This window comes from Notamacropus eugenii, chromosome 1 (assembly GCF_028372415.1).
Source record: "Notamacropus eugenii isolate mMacEug1 chromosome 1, mMacEug1.pri_v2, whole genome shotgun sequence".
In the NCBI taxonomy this organism is placed as follows: Eukaryota; Metazoa; Chordata; class Mammalia; order Diprotodontia; family Macropodidae; genus Notamacropus; species Notamacropus eugenii.
This window is the reverse complement of record NC_092872.1, coordinates 592464351-592486100: the sequence shown is the minus strand read 5'-3', so window position 1 is coordinate 592486100 and position 21750 is coordinate 592464351. Positions and strand designations below refer to the sequence as shown.

The window sequence follows — 21750 nt, the reverse complement described above, 5'->3', positions numbered from 1 at the left end:
ACTGGTAGTTAAAAAAATCAAATGAGATAATGCATATAAAGTACCTTTGCAAAACTTGAAATCATTGTATACGTTATCAGTTATTGTTACTTATTGGTCTCAGTTTCCACCTCTGTGAAAAGAGGAGGTTAGAATACGTGTTTTATAAGTCCCCTCCAGGTCTCTGTAGATATACATTCCTACTGATGGTAGGTCATTTAACCCCTGAATTGTTTCCACCTCAGAACAAAAGTGAATAAATTTAATTGTACTAGCTACTTCATTGAGTAATTGTGAAGTATTTGCCATCATATAGTGCTATATAAATACTTCAGTTCTTGAAGGACAACACTTAAAGATGAATACTCTTCTGGGATGCAGGTCCCAGCCTCTCATCTTGTAGATCTGTTGAAGCCCAATGGACTCATCCCCTGGTGACAGTGGGCCACACCAGACTTAACTAGGCTGGTTCTCAAATAACATAGAGTTAGTTCACATCCTACTTTTGAAGCCTTTCTAGCTTCTTCAGATTTGGCAAAGCTTCTGTTCTTTTGTCATATTTTCTCATGATGTTGCTCAGTACTGCTATGCCTGGAATGAGCCACTTCCTTACCTCCAGCTCATAGAGTCCCTCTCTTCCTTTAACACAGCTCACACAGTGTTTTCTGCATCTGCCCTTATCCCCTGAAATGTTAGTGTCCTCCATCCCTATCTGCCTTTTAATGGTATTTAATGGCTTTGTATATATTTGTCTTTATTCACTTACTATTTGTGCTGTATATTTTTTCATATGTTCTTGTTTCTCCCACTAGAATGTAAGCCTTTTGTAAATAGTGATTGTTTCATTTTTTTGTACTTATATCAGTGCGTAACATAATGTCTGGTGCATAGGACATGCTTAATAAATTTTTGTTGATTGGTGAGGACCTTAGTAGCTTTAGAAATGTGAGTTAGTACCATTCTAGGGGCTTACGATTGAAAACAAGCACCACTGATGTGGACCAACATAGAAGACATACAGATGAAGAATAAATACAGATAATAGACGGCTGACATGTGGCTTGTGCAGAATATAAATGTCCAGCAAATATTTATTTGATGTCCAGCTCTGTGCAAGGTACCGTGAGGAATACAACAAAGAATGTTTACCGACTTTGTGAATGACACAAAGCAGGGAGGGAAGGCTAGCCCACTGGCTGACAGTCAAGATTCAGAAAGATCTTGATAAGCTAGAACATTGAACTGAATCTAATGAGATGAAATTTAATAGGGATAAATGTGAAGTCTTAGACTTGCACCTGTGAAGTTGATTTTTTTAAAATCCAAGATGGGGAAGACCTAGAGAACAGTCTTGTCTGTAAAAAATCTGGCATTTTCAGTGAACTGCAAGGTCAGTGTGAGTCAACAGCCAAGAAAACAAAGCAATTTCAGGCCACATTATGACAGACATCCTGTCCAGGTGATAGTCTTGTTGACTCTGGGCATGCCACATCTGGTGTAACTTGGGTTCAGTTCTAAGCACCTTGTCTTTTATGAAGGACGTTTTGCTCGGGCAGCAAGCATTTGTTAAGCATTGACTGTGTATCAACTACTATATCAAGTTCTGGGAATACAAAAAGGGTTAACCCTAGTACCTTTTCTCTAGCAGCTAATCTAATGAGGAAACAGCATCTGCATAAATGTGTATATACCAGATGCCTACTGAGCAGAAGAAGGAGTCCTTAGAGGGAAAAGTACTAGGAGGTGCAAGAATTAGAACAGACCTCCTTAGAAGGTGGCATTGGAGCTGAGTCTTGAAGCGTTGTAAGAGGCACAAGTGAGGACGATAAACATTCCAGGTGTGGGGGTCAGACAGGATAAAGACAGAGAAAAGGAAGGTGGCATGTGTTGTATAAGAACAATAAGTAGCCCAGGATGTCTCCATCATAAAGGATATGAAGGGAGCAATTATTATTTATAAGTTCACTCTACTCCCTAGAAGGTACACAAGATATTTTCTAAGATCATAAAACATTCAAGCACCTTGCTCTCAAGAAAAGGGTTTTTTTTAATTGTAAGGAAATAAAATAATAAAATGTTTATTTCATTGTTTTAAAATCTCTTTGTGTTTTATAATGGACATATTAGTAGAATGTTACATTCATGTAATTTATTGTTATATTGTTATAATTAAATTTATTACATTTATTATTTAGCTTTTACTGCTAGGGGCTCACAGTAAAAAAAGGGTTGAAGACTCCTGATTTTACATGACTCATCCCAGAAGAAATTTGATGATTGATGGAGAATATGCAGATGCAGTGTTGGGAAAGGCAATCAGAATGGTAAAGGCCTTGAGAGCTTGGCACTATCAAAATCTGTTAAGAAAACTAGGGATGTTATGCCTGGAGATGAAAAGATTTGATGGTAGGCTTTCTCAACTATTGTCATGTATTTGAAGGCTGTTGTCTTGGCTCAACCACAGAGGACGTGATCAAGAGCAAAAGGTTCAAGTTGACAGGAAGAAATTCCAGGCATGGTATAATAAAAAGCTTGTTAACAGAAAGGAGTTATCCAAAAGTAGAATTGGCCTTTTTTTGCATCATGGACCCTTTTGACATTCTGATGAAGTCTATGGATCCCTTCTCAAAATAGATTTTTTTTTAACATTCATAATTGAAGGAAATAGTAAATTTCAGTTATGGGTAGTGAAAATAAAGATGTAATTATCTTTTCCATTCATTTTCATGAATTCCTTCAAATCTGTTCATGGACCCCTTGGAAGTCTACGTACTCCATATAAAGAAACCCTGTCCTAGATGTAATGAACCATTGAAGTTTCTTGAACAGGATAGTGAAGTGATTGGACCTGAATTTTAGGTAGATGATTTTGGCAGCCACCTAAATGGAGCTACTGTGAAGGAGGGTGAATTGGAGAGGGGAATAGACTGGAAGCAGAGAGACCAATTAGGAAGCTATTGCAATCTCAGGTAAGACTTGATAAAGGCTGGAACCACGGTGCTGTCTGTGCAAGTGGAGAAGAGATGTATCGGAAGAATTGGTAAGACTTGGTCTCTTATTTTTAATGGGGACGGAAGAAAAAGAAAGAGCTGAGGATGATTTTCAGATTATGAACCTCAGTGATTATAAGGAAGGTGATGTCTCCAATGGAAACAGGGAAGTTTGGAAACAGTGAGTTTGGAGGAAGTTAATGAGTTCTGTTTTGGACATACTGAGATCCCTGTGGAAACATCTGGTTGAAGGTGTCCAGCAGGCAGTTTATATGGGACTGGAGTTCCATTAGGGCTGGATCCCTGGATCCCAAGGTATAGGAGTCATTTACTTAGATGCTATAAAAGAGTTAGTGGGTTCTCTGTTACTGGAAGACTTCAAGCAATGGCCATATGACCATTTGTAGTTATATTGTTGAGGGCATTCTTGTTCAATTATGAGTTAGCCTAGAACCTAGCCTTAATAAAAGGATTTGTTCTGTGAAGTTCGGATTCTGTCAGAGGGCCACACTTGAGGACCTAGAGGATCACATGTGGCCTTGAGGCCACAAGTTCCTTATCTCTGGCCTAGATCATGTCGGAGATTTTTTCCCAACACTGTGTGTTATGAATCTCTAACTAAGACGTAGTCCCTGCATAGTCAGATTAGCAGGGTATATATAACATGCCTGCACAAATAATTGGAATATGAAGTAGGGTGTGAATATACAGTAAGGAGGGAGAAATTTACTTTTGGGATGAAGAAGAGGGTGGCAGAAAAAAGACAACTTGATAAAGATGACTTTTATGCCAGTTCTTGCAGGATGGGTAAGAAGTGGACAGATTGTCTCTCTCCTGAAGTGAGGAGGACATTCCAGAGGGATCATTTGGAGCAGAGGTGTGGAGGGAGGAAAGAACAGGGCAGGTTCAGGGATTAGATGGTAGGTCTATTTGATGGAAGAAGAGAAGCATACCCACAGAGAGGTGTAGGAGATGAGGCTGGAGAAGTATCTGAATGTTGTGGAGTATTTTCAATGAAATGAGGGAGTTTGAATTTTATCGTAGTATCTAGAGCAGAAAGGGACCTCTGAGGCCATCCAGTCCAACCCTCTCCATTTATAGGCGAGAAAACTAAGTGCCAGAGAAGTTGAGTGATGGGTCATGTAAGTAGTGAGTGTTAAAATGGAGGAGAGGCAGGAAACAGGCCCGTACTCTTTACCCTGCACGATGTTGCTTCTTATCATGCTGTCTTATGTCCAAGTAAGTGAATGATCCCCATAGAGTCAGTGAAAGAACAGTGGGAAAAAGAAGAATGGAGTTAGAAAATCAGAGTTTGAGTTCAGCTCTTCCAGCTGTTAACCATATAGGCAAGTCACCAGTTCAGTGTCTGTTTCTTGGCCTGTTAATTGAGGATAACCTTCCAGACTTTATAGCTCACAAGCTGCTGTTTTGAAGTAACATATGTGAAGTTAAGTATAAAGCATTCTATAAGCCTTGATTCTTTACTGTCTGTGTTGTTCTCAGACATACACTGAATATTTGAACGGGTGCATCAACCCAATTCATCTTACATCTGCTTTAAAAAAACTAAATGATATATTAAAACAATATTGAATATCAGTATAATTTATTCAAGCTTATCTCCCTCAAAAACTTTGGACTTGATTGTACAACATGGGAGACACTGGCACAGGACCTCTCAGCATGGGGTGCCCACATCAGAAAAGGTGCTGTGTTCTGTGAGCAAAGCAGAATTGAAACAGGTCAAAGAAAACATAGGATGTGCAAATTTTAAGTAACCATCCTAAATGTTCACATGGACTATCTGTGCCCAATCTGTGGGAGAGCATTCCAAGCTTGTTTTGGTCTGATCAGTCGGACAAATTGAAACTTCACTTTATCATGGTGATATCATTTTGGTCTCTTCAAGAACAGACATCGATCAACCAACTTAGTAAATCACTGTTTTAATACATAATTATCATGCAGGTCACTCCCTTTGCATGACTACCAACATTTTTTGTTTGTCCATTCATTCTAGCTTCCTTGTAATAGGAATATAGTGTATGTTCTCTTCTTTTATTTCTTCTTTTTTTCACTTTGTATTATTTTATGAAGGTCTTTCCTGATTTCTTTGTATTCCCTGTACTTAGAATTCTTGCCACATCCAAAATGGAATCCATTATTCCCCCTCCCTCAAAAAAAAATTGCCCATCTCCCTAACTTCCTTATTTCTGTCAAGGTCACTACCATTTTTCAGTCCCCCCAGATCTGGGCCACAGCCTCAGAATCATTCTTGATTCTTCCACTTCCTTCCACTCTCCACATTCAACAAACTCAAAATTAGTCAGTTCTGTGTCCATGAAATATCTAGACTCTGTCCCTTTCTCTCTGTTCAAGTCATCACTCAGTTTCAAGCACTCACCACTTCTTGCTTAACTATTAAAATTGCCCCATATATCTAGAAATCTATCTTTGGATACGTAGTCTTCATGTCACCGTTCTCTTTGATCTTCAGTCCGTCTTTCACGTGACTATTAAGTTGAACTTCCTAAAGTTCAGGTCTGACCATGCCACTCTCCTGTGAAAGAAACTTCAGTGGCTCCCTGTTGCTGTAGGATCAAATATAAACTCCTTTAATTCGCATGGTGTAGTGGATAGAGGGCTGTATTTGGAGTCAGAAAGGCCCTAGGTTTAAGTCCTGCCTCAATTTTCTTGTCTCTAAAATGAGGATAATAATAGTACCAACTTCATAGGATTGTTGAAGATCAAATGAGAAGAAATTAGATAATATAAGTAAAGCACTTTAAAAGCCTTAAAGTGCTATGTAAATATTAGAACTAATCTATCTTTACAGACTTATTTCCCATTACTCCCTCTCCACCTGTGGTGTTCCATCCAGACTGGTGTACTTGTTATTCTCTGTATTCAATCTAATTTATCTGACTCCATCCCTGGAGTCCCTCACCTAAGTCTTACTTTCTCTTGGAATTTTTAGTAGCATATCAAACTCTGCTCTACTCTACAAAAGTGTAACTACCTGTGTAACAAAGAGGTCTCTACTAATCTTTGCCCTTATACAACTAGTGTTAATCTGATAATATGTGTTAATACTCTGCTCCCATAAAAAATACTTTGAATTGCTTATTTGTATATATTGTTTCCCTCAATAGAATGTAAGCTCTTTGAGAGTAGTAACCATTTAAATTTTTTTTTCTTTTTTTCTGGCATATTGCCTGGTACGTAGTAGGTGCTTATTGAATTAAATTGTAATAATTCCTTCTGTACCTTAGAAATTGAGTCAATGACTTGCCCCAAATCACATGTATAGATAAGTAGCTGAGGTCTTCTGACTCCAAGATTAGTGTCATTTCCACTGTATTATGCTGTCTTTAATATTAAGATTTTGGGAAATAAAAAGTAGATCCTAGAATCAGAATTTAGAGTAGGCATGGACCATAGCATTTATCTTGTCCAACTTCCTCATTTTGGGGATAAAATGGTTGAGAATTACTGGCAGTGTTTACTAATTTGTATATATTTCTGACATCTTAAAATACAAATGTACAAGTCTGTACAATATTTCTACCCCTTCTGCATCTCCATTGCCATGAATTTTGAATAACCATCACTGGGCACACATTTATTTTAGCTAAACATGTTTTTGAATTCCTGGTGGTACTGAATATTTTAAATTAAAAAATGTAAAGCAAAAAAATTTAAACATAACATTCATAACTGAAAAAAATAATTTGTAAAAATCAGTGAAAAGTCTCCCAGTGGTGTTTTTTTTTTAAATAACTTTTACTTTTTGAGGTAGGTGGCAGAGCTTTACAAAGATCCTTTATACTAAGCTGCCAAACCCCTCACATTTTTCTATCAAAGGATTCCTTTGAATTTTGAGTGTTATGAAAAGGTCAGTGACAAAAGCAGCTCAGAGTTGACAAGGTCACATGATTGGAGTAAAGGTATGTTATTAAGATACTTTGCTAATTCTCTTCCTCATTCAATTTAACTTCTTATAGTCCCCTGATAAAGTCCTAAGTCAAGCATCTTAGGTACTTTCTGGACACAGAGTTACCACCTCCCCTTATGTGGGGCTAAAAAGAATAATGCACGTGAAAACATTTTGTCCAAAGGAGATGCTGGGGAGACTTGTTTCCATTTAACAGATACTACAGACTTTAACAATATTGACTATTCTAGATCCATGTAACAGGGTTTTCTTTGACTTATGACATATACTGATTATAACTAAGTAATTAAAGTAAATCTTGATAATTCATAAATTGATGCTAAAGTTCTATTTAGGAAGGAACAGTTTTGTCAGTGAGATTTACTCATCAAAGAGGAGTTTTTGAGAAGAGTCAAATGAAATAGGATATGTGAATCTGATCTTTAAGAATCAACTCCATGTTTTCTCTTGACCATAAAAAAACCAATATCTTGTAGTTAGATAATGGCAAAAATTTAGTAAAGTGCACTCACAAGTGATTCTGTTCGTCATTAGAAACTCTTAGAGAAACATTTGCCAGTTTTTTTCCCCAAAATTAGTTGATTTAAACTCCTCACTCTCACTTCATGTTATCTATTCCATTGCCAAGGGTTGTCATTTCTACATACACAATATCTCTTGTATGCATCCCCTTATTGCTACTCACAGAGTCACTACCCTTGTTCAGACCTTCCTCCTCCTCCTCCTCTTGCCTGGACTGTTAGGATAGTTTTCTAAATGGTTTCCCTGCCTCAGTTCTTTTACATCTCCTATACATCTTCCCATGCACCTGACAAAGTGATTTTACTGAAGCGCAGGGCTTGTCCATGTCATTCATTACTTTACTCGTTAAACTCCAGTGGCTTCCTGTTACCTCTAGAATAAAATATAAAAAGTCTTCTCTGAAATAAAGCTCTTTAAAACTTGGCCCCTCCCTACTTTAATAGTCTTCTAACACTTGCCTTCCCTTCCAACACACTGCCCTTCCCATACAATACTGCAGCGCCTGTTTCTGCTTTCATACTGAGTCTACCATGACTGGAATGCTCTTCTTCACCTCCATCTCTTAGTTTCTTTGGTGTCCGCCAAATAGCAACTCAGAACCCATCTTTGCAGAAGATCTTTTTGGTTGTCCCCTCTGTTGTTGGCTCCATCTGTTTTCTATGTGCCCTTGTAAGTACCTAATTAGAATGTGAACTTCTTGAGAACAGGGCCAGTAGCAGGTGTCAGGCATATTTATTGTTCAGTCATGTCCAACTCTTTTGACCCAATTTGAAGTTTTCTTGGCAGAGATAGTGGAGTAGTTTTTTCCATTTCCTTCTCTAGCTCATTTTACAGATGGGGAAATGGAGGCAAACAGAATTAAGTGACTTGCCCAGGATTGCACAGCTAGTAAATGTCCAAGGCTGCATTTGAACTCAGGAGGATATCTTTCCTGACTTCAAACCCAGGGCTCTGTATACCGTACTGTCTAGCTACCCTGCCTGCCATACAGCAAGCTCCTACTTAAGGCCTTTTGACTGACTGATTTCTTTCTTTTTTTTTTTTAACCAATATAGACTATTTATTAATAGTACAACTTTATAATTTTTGCAAACAATAGCCAAGTAATGTACCAGATAAATCCTGATTTATTTCTTATACTCAGCCATGCCAACTTTTTTTTCCCCCACCTTAAATTTAATAATTTGCTATTTGGAAATATCATACCTATAGTTGAAAGCTTGAGATTCATAATGGGTCTTCTGAGTATCCTGAATCACTAGGCTTGTCGTAAACCATGATTATCACCTTTCTTTTTAGATTTGTAGTTCTCTATTTTAGGTTATAAAGCTGTTTAAATACAGTTCAGACATTTTCAGCTTTGTCTTGTTTAAATATTGACTTTGAAGAATAGAAGTTTCTAATTAGTTGAAGCTAGTACCTGAAAAATAAAGAAACATGCAGGTGTTCTTATTGTAAGATATTGATAGTTTTTTGGGGGGTCCTTTTGGAACTTGTCAAACTAGATTACCTTAAGTGGGTTTATTCTCTACTTCCCTGTTCATTTCCCTGAAATGTCTACTTTTTTTTTTTGCTCAGGGTGGGTCATTATTGTGATTTAAATATGACAGCATGCTTTAGTGGCAAGAATCTCAGTCAGGAAATGAGGATTTGAATTCTGGCAACAATATACAACTTACTATATGACTATGAACCGGCCACTTAACCTCTTCATTTTGTCGTCTGTCAGCTGTAAATACTTACACTGTCTGTGCACGTTGCAGGGGCCTAATGAGGAAAATGCTTTACAGATGAAAAATGTGAATAAATGAAAAAGTCTTTAGTAAGCACTCAGGGCTAGGGATATAAATAGAAAGATCAGACAAGTCTTTGCTCTCAAAAAACTCTTGTTTTAATTGGGCGACAAGACACACGAGAGTTCTGGTGTAAGTTGTATGGAAATGTCCAAAAGTCTTAAAGGTGGTACAATTGGGCTGATAGAACGTTAGATGCTTGATACATCTCATTATGTTCCAGTGGCAGGTCAAGTGACAAAGGGTGGAAGTTCATCATTTCACTGGAATGATTGTAGTTGGTGACTCCTTGCTCGTCTGTGTGGTATGAAGAGCATTGTTTGTTGGGAGGTGGTAAAGAATGACTTGAAGGGATCCCATGTACCATCTTTGGGAAGGGAGGAGTGAGTTTGAGGGTTTAGGAATTCTAAGTTCTGTCCCAGAGGGATGTAGATGGAAGATGGGGAAATCAGTGTTGAGCCATGAGAGTTGGCGAAAAGTCTGCTATGATGTCTGCCATGTTGCCCACAGGGTTCTTGGTGGGGTTGGGGGATGGGGAATAAGTAAAAAGAATAGCTCCCCATTTTACCTTCTGTTGTTTTTAGGGAAGGTTTATAAATTAGGCCAGAGAAACTGCTTTCAGGCTTAGGCTGAGGCTGAGGAGGCTGGAGAGAGAGAGAGATCTAGTACTTTATTGATTGTCATTCATTACATTATGCATTATGGAACTTCTACCAAACCCTTATGATCTACAAATCTGTTTAAAAACTATTGGGATACTGATTTTCATCCAACTTTGGTTGCTTCTTTAATGAAACTAAACTTAAAAAATAATAAAGGGAGGGGCCTTTTGTTTTATGTTCTTTTACAAGGGATAGACCTGTGTGACTGCCTTGGACCATCATTTTTCCTGGTTATTATGAAGCAATATAACCTCTTTCAGGAGAGTAATCAAGGGAGTTCATCCTTTTAACAAATAATTAATGAATTTCCACTCTGTACATGGGACTGTGCTAGGTAATAATAACTAAAGCTATCATGTGTATAGCACCTTAAGGTTTGCAAAGTGCTTTTATGTGTGTTTTTCTTATTTGATCCTCACAGCAGGACTTCTAGCTAGGTATCTGCAATTAGGAAACCAAATCTGAGAGAGTTTAAGTCTTTTGCTCATTGTTCACACAAGTGTCAGACAAAGGATTTGAACTCAAATCTTCCTAACTCCTAAGTCCAACTCTCTATTTGCTACTCCACCTAACTTTCTAGACTAACTTGGGACAGAGCTGATGGGGAGGGGTTATGCTAAAATAGCTACATGTAAGTCTTCTTCTCAAAGGGAGATAAGAATATCCTTCCTACCTAAGACACTCATGGACAGGCCATTTGGTATTTCTTGTCTGCTTTATCTGTGAAAGTAGCAATGATGATTTGTGACCCTAATTTCCAGGGGGTGTTATTTAGATTATTGGGATTATAATGATTCGAGAACATTTTTAGTTATTTCAGAAGACCCAGTCTACTACAGCAAACATTTTAAAAGACTCAGCTACAAGGTACCTTATAGATGATGGGCATACAAAAAGAAAAACCAGGCCCTGCCCTCACAGAGCTTTTAGTCTAGTGGAAGGGTAGGTGGAATTTCATAACATGTACTCAGGTAAGTATACCTACCAAGACCTGAGCAGAGAGAGAGCACTAACAACTGGTTGGTTAGTTGTTGTCCTTCATTCTGGAAGAGGACCAAAATGACATCACTATGCTGGAATAATGTTTCAGTGTGTCTGACTGGTTGATCAGACCAGTATGAGCTCAGAATGCTCTACCACAGGTTGAACACAGGTCTGTGTGAACATTTGGGGTGGCAACTCTAAATCTGCGCATCCTGTGTTTCCTTTGAAATTCTGCTTTTCTCATAGAGCAGAGCACCTTCTCTGGGGGTGCACTGTGCTGAGTAGTCTTGTGCCAGTGTCTCCCATGTCACACCATCAATTCCAGAGAGACCTTGAGAATGTTCTTGTATCTTCTTCTGACTACCATGTGAACCCCTGCCCTGTGTGAGTTCTCCATAAAATAGTCTTTTTGACAAGCTTACCTTTTGCATTCAAACAATGTGACCAGCGCATTGGAGTTGCACTCTCTGAAGCAGAGTTTGATAACAACTAAGGGTATCAGGAAAGGCTTCTAAAGAAGATGGTACATAGGCTGAGTCTTGACAGAACTATAGTTTATAAGAGGAGGGCTGTTTCCCAGGCTTGTGCAGAGGAGTCTGGAGGACAGCAAGTCTGGATGTTTGGAATGAAAGGAACATATTTTGAAGGGCTTCACATGGTAAGCTGAAGAGCTTGTATTTTATTCTAGCAAAGATAGGGGACCGCTGGGACTTCTTGAATAGGGGAATGACAGACTTGTACTTTGGGAAGATTTACTCTACTTGCTACGTATAGGATAGATGGGAGAGAAGAGCTGGGAAGCCAGGAGTCCAATTAGGAGCTCCTTCTAATAAATACTTCAGGTGACAGGTGATAAGAACCTGAACTAGCATTCTGTATCCGGTGCAGTGGATCCCTCAGAGCCCAAGAATTCAAACAACCTTTTTTACTAAAACTGTATTCTAATTTCTTCCCCTCCCTCTCTACGAAGTTTGAAAACAGTTAAGGGGATAAAACCAAACAAAAGCTGGGGCAAGATGGTTAAAATGCAAGCCAGCAAGCTTGAGGGTTCCCCTGAATACCTCACCAAACTCTTAAGAGCTACTTTTATATTCCTTGCTGAGAAGGGCCCACAGATGGGGGTCCCAGATCAATCCACCCTACGTGAATTGCTTTAACCCTATGTGCCCCAGGGCACAACTTCCCTTGCTTCCAAGGTCCAGAGCTGGCAGTATATGAGAGTAGCTCCTCAGTTTCATCAGTATGTTGGCCCACAGCAACCACAGTCATAAATGTTCAAGTGGAGAAAGGAACAGATTTGAGAAATGTCGTCTTGGTAGAATGGATAGTACTTGGCTAGGGATGAGGTGTTGGAGAGTCAGGAGAGAGGGAAGTGTAGCCTGAGATTTTCAAGTATGGACTTGTGACACCATTACTCTTGAAAAGTTTTAGTTATTTGAAATATTGCAACATAAATAATTTTTGTTGATGTTTTATTTCTCTGAATCTAAAATGATCCAGGAAATGCTATTATGGATTCATTATTTATAGTGTTTTAATACTTGTTTAAAATGGGAAGTAGAATTGTTCCTTTAATGTAGGAAGATTTACTGTATTTTCATTTTTATTTTTAAATTTAGAAAAAGTCATTTTAGTCATTTTTCTCGTTGTTTTTCTTCAGGAAAAGCCACAGATCATGACTTTCGAGATCTTCTTGTTTCCTTAGTCTTTCTGTTCTCCCAAGACCCAAAAACTATTTTTGGATTTTAATAAAGGGCCTTTCTGTTTTATTTTTATGACATTTTTCTAGTAGCATCAGGCTCTGACTAAGAAACAGTTGGAACTTGTGGCCAAATATTCTTTGATCCCAGCTGTCACTTTATGGAGTATCCCAAATTTGTTCTCTTAGAAAACAGTCAGTGATGAGAGCTGGCCCCATGATGCCACCTTAAGCTTCCTCCTCACCTAACTTCTTCTATGCATATTACTCTATGCTTTGCTTTTCCTCTCTAAAGTAGAAATTTGGGTTTTCTGGGGGGAAAGTATTGGAGATTTCTTTTGAATATTTCACTTCAGTTAAGAACCCTAGGGTTCCAGTAAGCTATTGCTAAGTGGAGCTATTTTATTTTATCTTTATTTCCCTAATCTCTAGCTTTGGGTGGGTGGGTAGGGGGTGTCTTACATAGTAGGCACTTTGTAAGTATTTATTTGAATTTAAATTGAATTAACTCTGATTTCGTATGTAGTAACTATATAATTTCTTAAGTTGTGATCTTAAATGGTCCACAAATTTTTTTTAGCACTTTCATTTTTCCACTCATCCCTGCTGTGTCTTTTATGTCTCCGCCTTCTGTAGTACAATTATTTATTTCAGAAGAAAGGCTGTCACAGCATTACAGAATTTCATTAGCCATTTAGTTCAACCCATAGATGAATCAGTTAATATAATCAACAAGTATTAACTAAGCACTTAGGATATGCCAGGCACTATGAAGAAAAAACAAACCAACAGTTCTTGCCCTCAGAATTCACATTCAAGAAAGCTATAATGGAAGATGGCACCAAGGTTAAAAGCTGGGAATGTAGTCATGTCCTTGACCACCATGGGAATGCTGAGAAGAGGGTAGGCTTTGGAGGGAAACATAATGAGTTCTTTTTTGTTTTTGTTGGGTTTGAGGACATCTAAAAGGCAATTGGTGATGTGGGACTGAAACTTAGGAGAGTGATTAGGACTGGATATGGGAATCATCTCCTTAGAGAAGACATTTGGAACCCCATGGGAGCTAATGAGATCACCAAGGGAAAGTTTAGCAGGGCTTCTTACCCTGGCATCTGTTAACTTATAATTTAAAAATATTTTGGTGACTATCAATTCCTTTTAATTGCTTTCTTTTTGTGTAATGCTTTATATTTTTCTGTATCTATTTAAAAACATTATTCTGAGAAGAGTTCCATAGGCTTTACCAGACTACCATGACACAGAAAAGGTTAAGAACTGTAGCTATAGAGAAGAAATAAAAGAGGATCCTCCCTGATATGAGTGGAGGGACTGTTTTTCCTTTTTTCCCTTCATTATATCCCTACGCACAGCACATAGTCATCTCTTTATAAATCCTTGTTGACGGACTGACTCATTATTGCTCCTTGTTCTGCCCTCTGAGAAGAACAAGTAACTCTTCCTCAGGAGAGCAATAATTTTGTATAATTTTAAATTTCAAATTTGAAGCATTTTTATAAATATGTTTTATTTAGTTGTATACAACTTTACCTTCCAATATGTATCCATTTTTCATTTGTGATTATTTTAATACCTGGAGAAGGCCCTTGGGAAAACCCTAGTGGAATCTGTTGTGCCATTAACTTATGATGACAAGTGGGGATGTATTGAAAGTGCTCATTTGCAAAGTTTAACCAGTTTAATCTTATGGTGATTCAAGACCCAAGCAGTGTATCCAGGGCAAAAGGAGACATTTAAATAATTTTGTAAGTAAGTTGTCGTGTATAATTTTGGTAAGGATACTTTATTTTGAACTTAACTTTAAAGAATAACAAAAGCAGTTACATTTACAACTCATTTTTCTTTAAAAACTGATATTTAGCATACAGCTAGGTATAACAATTTATCGGTTACTGTTTCCTTTTCAAGTTCCCTTCCGTTGTCTTTGGCCATTCACCTTGTATTTGCGTATATAATTTCTTTTATTATTGTTATCTTCTGGTTCTGCCTTCTGCACTTTGCTTTACTTCATGAATTTAAGCATATTTCTTTGTACACCTTTCTTAATTGTGTTACATCATCCTATTATATCCACATGTAATAGTTTGTCCAGTCATCCACCAAATTATTTGACATTTAGATTGTGGCAAAGGCTACTTTTCATTCAGAATTTTAAAAAAAATTGATGTTCTTATTTCAATGTATTATTTTTTATGACTAGGCGTTTAGTTTTCTTGGGAAGTATAGAATAAGAAGTAGTAGGGAAAAGATTTCTTTTTAAAGTAATTCTTCATGTTGAAGTCAGATATATCCATTTGTGTTGCTGTGCAGTATAAATTTGCATGGAAATAATTCTGTCTAAATTTCTTCCCCACAGATAACATATTTTAGATCCCCTCTCTTTTTTGGGTGGTATCTCTATTTCATTTATGTAGGGAGTTACCTAGAAACCCTTCAACTTAAAATTTTAGTTTTAAAAAATTAAAAATTTTTAATAAAAATGAACATTTTTAGTATTTGGTTGTCTGTGAAATTTGGAGCATAAAGGACTTGATTTGCCAGGGTCTCACAGCCAGCTTGTGATGTATCAAGAGTAGAACTTTTGAATCCAGTTTTTCCTGATACCTGATAGGTGCTAACCTACTTCTTCTTTAGTATCTTTATAGTAGCATTTGTTTACATTAAAATGAATTAAAATTAAGTGGAAATTTTCTAAGCTTCACTTTTATGCACAGGTTTATGTTTATGCGTTGTAAACTGGGAAGATAAACAAAACTCTGTAGTATTGTGTGATAGACACAGTGTGTCCACTGCAAAGAGTACCAATTCTGGGCCAGAGGACCTATGTTATAATCCCACCTTGCATATTGAATAACTGTGTGACTATGGGCAAGTCACTTGCTCTTCTAAAACATCATTTTTCTCATCTATAAGGAGATTGGACTTGATGGCTTAAAAAACTCTTTTTGTGTCTGTATCTACTCTCTGGGCTTCAGTTTCTCCAGCTCAGCAAAATGAGAGGGTTTCTCTAAAAGCCGGCCAACAGCCCTGATGTTTCTGATCTTTGGTCCTATGAAATTCTTAAGACATGGTTACTGTTCAGTTTCTTGGACCTTTTTTTTTTTGTGTGGGAATGTGAATATACCTCCAAAGCTTATTAGAAAAAAAAAGTTGGTTTATTTCTGATGGCTTGATGATTGGTGGTACAAGAGCTAGAAAGTATATATAAAGTAGTTTGCAAACTTTAAAGTGCTATGTGAATGTCCGTAAATTATTGTTGTTATTAGTGTTGTTTTTAACTTAGATTAATAGTCTTACGTCTTTTAAGCGTAATATCTAACTCTAATTCTGTGATCCTAATATCTGTTGGAGAAAACAAAGGGAAAGACTTTGGAGGACTTTTTTTTTTGGAGGGGGGAAGGCAAAGCAATTGGGGTTAAGTGACTTGGCCAAGGTCACACACCTAGTAAGTGTCAAGTGTCTGAGTCGAAGGCCAAATTTGAACTTGGGTCTTCCTGACTTCAGGACTGGTGCTCTATTCACTGCTCTACCTACCTCCCCTAAGAGTCCGAGGACTTTTAAATTTCAGTGGAATTCTCATTTCTGTCACACTCTGATATGTTGATGTATTGTGATTTCCTTTTTGATAGCTGAAAATAAAGGTACTTTGAGAGGTGTTTTTTAAGATCTCATAAAATAAGTTTATCCGAAAGAATGTATAGGGTCACTTAGCCTCTGAAAATAGACAATAGGAAGGTCAATCCCCTCCTCCCCCATCTTTTCCCCTGTCCTGCTCATTTGTTTATTCTAAGAATGAGCAACGCACTAGTTTGATTTTCTAATTTCTGACTTGCATATTTTATTTGTAGAAAGGCAAATTTATGACAACTTGGTTTGATTACTATTAACTAGGGAACCCTTGATAGGAAACATGCTGTCAGTAGAATCATGGACAAAGTTCCAAATTCATTTAAGAACATGAGTGCTCCCTGCCGTATTCCCTCTCCAGAATACATTTGCAGTTATTATAGTTGGGGTGAAGGCTTGGACTTGATATTTCTAGACTGATAGATTATAGTATATATAGGGAAAAGTAAACATGCAACTCCATCAGACTAGAAAGCATGTGTTAAAAGCATATATTCCAAAGGCTTTGAAACAACTTTGTCAGCCCTTCCTCTTTTCTATCTTTTTTTGAAATTAAGAGAAAAATGGTGTTTTTATAGTGTATAAGGGGGTTTTGGGGGGTACGTAAATGTAGAATCATTTTGGTGTACTAAAAATAATACAGTATTGATACATTTAAAAGCTTCTGGAAATTGTTGACCCAAAAATCATGTATTTTGACAATTCCTTTATGTTGAAGTTTGGATATTAGGTCTGTTGCTTAGAAATGTATGATTTTGTTTGAGCCAATGTATCTGTGCAATGAATGCCATTGTAACATAGTGATGTGTGTATGTGTGTGTGTGTGTGTGTGTGTGTGTGTGTGTGTATGTATGTATGGTAAAAGTACTTAGGCTTCCTTAGAAACAGTGATTTATTGATCTGGTGAAAATCAGTTCACTATATTTGTGAAGTGTTCTTTTGGTTCTTGTTTACATAGCAGAAGCTAGAAAGTATTTGATTCCATGCTGAGAGTGGTCAAGCCCTTCCTTCACCAGTTACTCTTCAGATCATTCCTACCTCAAGCTGTTGAATGTTGCACAGGCATTATGATAACCATCCCACAGCCAATGAGAATGTGATACACAGATGCAGGATCTTGGGAGGTAGAAAACTTAGATGTGATATCTTCCTCGTGCCTCTAATGAGTTCAGCATCTCTCATACTTTACAGTTCACTACTGTAAAGTTGGGCTCAGTTTCTGTTTTGCACCCTGACTTCTGCACACCAGGAATGCAGTAACAAGCAGTGTACTCATCATACTGAAAGTCTGTCACCTGAAGAAAAACTGTAGGATACTGAATAGAACCATGGAGTTCAGCGTAATTGCTCGTGTGTAATTGGTGGAAGTTATCTCAGTTTATGAGCTAAAATGATGGTATTGACTTTTTTAGTGCCTTCTAGTGTAACTGCCACATACGCTATGCTAGGCAACAGTTAATACATAACTTAGACCTTGTCTTGAGGTATTGTTATTTGAAGTTTTTGCCAGTCTTAGAGTACAGTGTAATTGCCATCTACATCTACTAGTGCTGCTGCTGCTATTGTGATGACTTCTTGTAATCATAGAATCAGAATATTAGCACTAGAAAGGGCCCTAGTGTTCATGTGGTTCAGTGCTGTGAGAAACGTGCTCACCTTAAACAAAGATCAATACTGGTTGTGAAATCTGGAAAGCTTGTATTAATTTTTATGTTCATTTCCCCCAAATGAGTGGGTAGTTCCCGAGGAAGGCTACAGGAAGATGTAGCTGAACTACAGTTTGTTCAGACCAGTGCAAGCCCTTTATACTGTTACAAGTTTGAACTTCCTGCCTCATCATCTATTGGCTAGAATCCTCTTGAACACCTCACTTCATGCTCTCCTCTCTGATAAGCTTCCCGTCAAACAGCTCATCAAGCCTACACACAAGTTTCTGACCTTTTACCTGATCATGCTAGGTCATAACTCTGCTTTCACTTAAAGCTGAGAGGAGTTTTAGCCCTGTGAAAACAAAATTCCTTCTTTTGTTTTCCACAAGTACCCTCATTTTATATATCAGGAACCTGGGCCTTAGACAGGTAGAGTGATTTTTTTTTATTAATATTTTATTTTTTCCCAATTACATGTAAAGACAATTTTTAACACTAAATTTTTAAAATCTTGAGTTTCAAATTTTCTCCCTCCCTCTCTCACCACTTCCCTACGTAAGATGATAAGCAGTTTGATATAGGTTTTACATATATGTATACACACACTTATATGCAGTCATGTAAAGCATATTTCCATATTAGTCATGTTGTAAAAGAAGAAACAGAGGAAAAGAAAAAAAAGGACATAAAAAAATAAAGTGAAAAATAATGTACTTCAATCTGCATTCAGACTCCATCAGTTCTTTCTCTGGAGGTGGATAGCATTTTTCATCATGAGTCCTTTGGGATTAGCTTCGATCATTATATCACTGAGAATAGCTAAGTCATTCAGTGTTGATCCTTGTACAGTATTGCTGCTACTGTGTACAATGTACTCCTGGTTCTACTCACTTCACTTTGCATCAGTTCATGCAAGTCTCTGCAGGTTTTTCTGAAATCATTCTGCTTGTCTTTTCTTATAGCACATGATTTCTTTTAGATTACATATTTGGTCCCTATGATAGAAATGAGGCCCTTGGTTTTGGTAAGATAGTATATATTTTTACAATTACATTGAAAAAGGCTTCTGTCTTGACTTAGGGGGACAGGTGTTATGTTGCCCATTTTTTGAGTTGCAAGAAGTAGAGGTAAAGAAAACATACTTAGACAGGGCTATGCTGTAAGTCAAGGACTACACCAAGGACTGACATTTAGAATTTTAGCCTTCCCTGGCTATCGGATGCTATTGTTGGTGTCCTGAACAGTACTTTGAACATCCTTGCTTTAGCAGTATGTCTTCCAAATTTTCCTTAAGAATTTTCTAACTTTTGGGTCCAGGCTCTATTTTATAAAGAGGAATAATGTGGATGTTATTCTGAATTTGCTTTCTTTACTTCTCTTTTTATTAGTCTGAAGCTACCACTGGCATGAACTCAATAGGGAGGGCGAAACTTTGCGTCTCATCTCTGAATTAAGCTTTTTTGTATGTATGTGTTTGACAGGTAAAAGAAAGTCAAGCCGTGATGGATATCTATGACCCCCAGACCTTGGGAGTTATGGTGTTTGGTGGATTCATGGTCATTTCAGCCATTGGAATCTTCTTGGTATCTACCTTCTCCATGAAGGAGACATCCTATGAAGAAGCCCTAGCCAATCAGCGTAAAGAAATGGCGAAAACTCACTATCAGAAAGTGGAAAAGAAAAAGAAGGAGAAACCTGTGGAGAAGAAGGGACGGGCAAAGAAAAAGGAGGAGAAACCCAATGGGAAAATACCTGAACCAGAATTACTTCCCAATGTAACTGTCATCTCCAAAGACCTCATACCTGAGAGAGGTGTGTTGGTGGCTCCCATTGTGGTAGAACCGATCAATATCAAGCCTTCTAAATCTCCAGTGACATCAGCAGCAGTACCACCACCAAAAGCAGGAGCAGCATTACCTCCATCAACAAAAGGAGGAGCAGCAATGCAGCCAGCTAAAGGAGCAGCAGTGCAGCCAACCAAAGGAGGAGCAATAGCACAGCCAAGTAAAGGAGCAGCAGCAGTGCAACCAAACAAAGAAGCAACAGTGCAGCCAAGTAAAGGAGCAGCAACGCAGCCAAGTAAAGGAGCAGCAATGCAGCCAAGTAAAGGAGCAGCAATGCAGCCAAGTAAAGGAGCAGCAACACAGCCAAGTAAAGGAGCAGCAGCACAGCCAAGTAAAGGAGCAGCAGCAGTACACACAAACAAAGAAGTAGCAGTGCAGCCAACAAAAGGAGGAGCAGCAGCGCAGCCAAGTAAAGGAGCAGCAGCGCAGCCAAGTAAAGGAGCAGCAGTGCAGCCAAGTAAAGGAGCAGCAGTGCAGCCAAGTAAAGGAGCAGCAGCAGCGCAGCCAGCAAAAGGAGGAGCAGCAGCGCAGCCAACCAAAGGAGGAGCAGCAGCGCAGCCAACAAAAGGAGGAGCAGCAGCGCAGCCAACCAAAGGAGGAGCAGCAGCACAGCCAAGTAAAGGAGCAGCAGCACAGCCAAGTAAAGGAGCAGCAGTGCAGCAAACAAAAGGAGGCACAGCAGCAGTGCAGCCAAACAAGGCACAACCATCGAAAGGAGCAGCCGCAGCATCACAACCAACCAAAGCAGTGCCACCACAAACAAAAGGAGCAGCAGTACCACCAGGAAAAGCTGCAGCTGTGGCCGTGGTGCCATCACCTCTAGTGGAGCAAGGGGCAGCAGCACCACTAGGGAAGCGGGCAGCACGGGCAGCAAGAGCGGCAGCAGCCCAGGCAGCAGCAGTGCAGACAGTACTGGTACCACCAACCTCACCAGAAGGGGAAGGGGCAACAGCACCAGCACCATTAGGGAAGCGGGCAGCGCGGGCAGCGAGAGCAGCAGCAGCAGCCCAGGTGGCAGAGGCAGCCATGGCAGCATCACCAGAAGGGGAAGGGGCAGCAGCACCAGCACCTCTGGGGAAGCGGGCAGCACGGGCAGCTCGGGCAGCAGCAGCAACAGCAGCAGCAGAGGCAGGAGCGCAGACAGCACCAGCAGCACCAATGGGGCAAGAGGCAGCACCAGCACCACTGGGGAAGCGGGCAGCACGGGCAGCTCGGGCAGCAGCAGCAGCAGCAGCAGAGGCAGCAGTGCCAGCAATACCAGCTTCACCAGCGGGGCAAGGGGCAGCAGGACCAGTGGCATCTGGAGGACGGGCTGCAGCAAAGGCAGCTCAAGCAACAGCAGCAGCCCAGGCAGTACCAGTGGTGCCATCATCACCAGTAGGGCAAGGTTCATCAGCCCCAGCAGCCTCAGGGGGTCGGGCAGCAGCAAAGGCAGCTCGAGCAGCAGCAGCAGCAGTGCAGGCAGTACCAGTAGCGGCAGTGCAAGTAGCACCAGTAGCAGCTGTGGTAGCAAGTGCCCCTGCACCCTTGCAAGGTCAGCCTGCTTCCTCTCCTAAGGAAAAGAGGAAGAAGGAAAAGAAGGTGGCAAAGGTTGAACCGGCACCCAGCCCTGTGGTGAGTTCCATGCATGTCCTTTCCTCCAAGTCCTCAGTGCTTGAAGCTGCTCCCAAAGAAGTCCCTGTGGTTGCTGTTCCTCCTGTTGGCACAAAGACCAGTGCCCCAAAAGCAGAAGTTATTGTCAACCATGAGGAGCCAAAGCATGAAGCCCCGTCAAAGAAGAAATCTTCCAAGAAAAAGAGTGAGCCAAGTAAGCCTCTGATTTCTTTATCAGACTGGATTAGTAAACCATCCTAGTGAGTAGAGGGATGTCTTCTAGGTTTTCTATTCATTATGGCTCTTTATAAAAGCCCTAGTCAAAGGATGAGGATTAGTGGTATATTTTCTTGCATTTAGTGTTGAAAATGCACAATCCCTCAAATGGTGTTTGATTATAGATTTACTTGTTGGGGGTCAGGAAAGGAAAGTACT

At 39.2% G+C, this 21750-nt stretch overlaps 1 protein-coding gene across 4 annotated transcripts in view; it reads left to right on the top strand.

Annotated features, from left to right (window-relative positions):
* RRBP1 (ribosome binding protein 1) overlaps window positions 1–21750 on the top strand; it is a 115711-nt gene that overhangs the window by 5814 nt on the left and 88147 nt on the right. For all 4 annotated transcript variants that reach the window (XM_072634518.1, XM_072634517.1, XM_072634516.1 and 1 more), the window contains exon 2: window positions 19360–21529. In XM_072634518.1, the coding sequence (XP_072490619.1) occupies window positions 19381–21529 (2149 nt within the window). In that variant the 5' untranslated portion in view covers window positions 19360–19380. The remainder of the gene's footprint in view (window positions 1–19359; window positions 21530–21750) is intronic.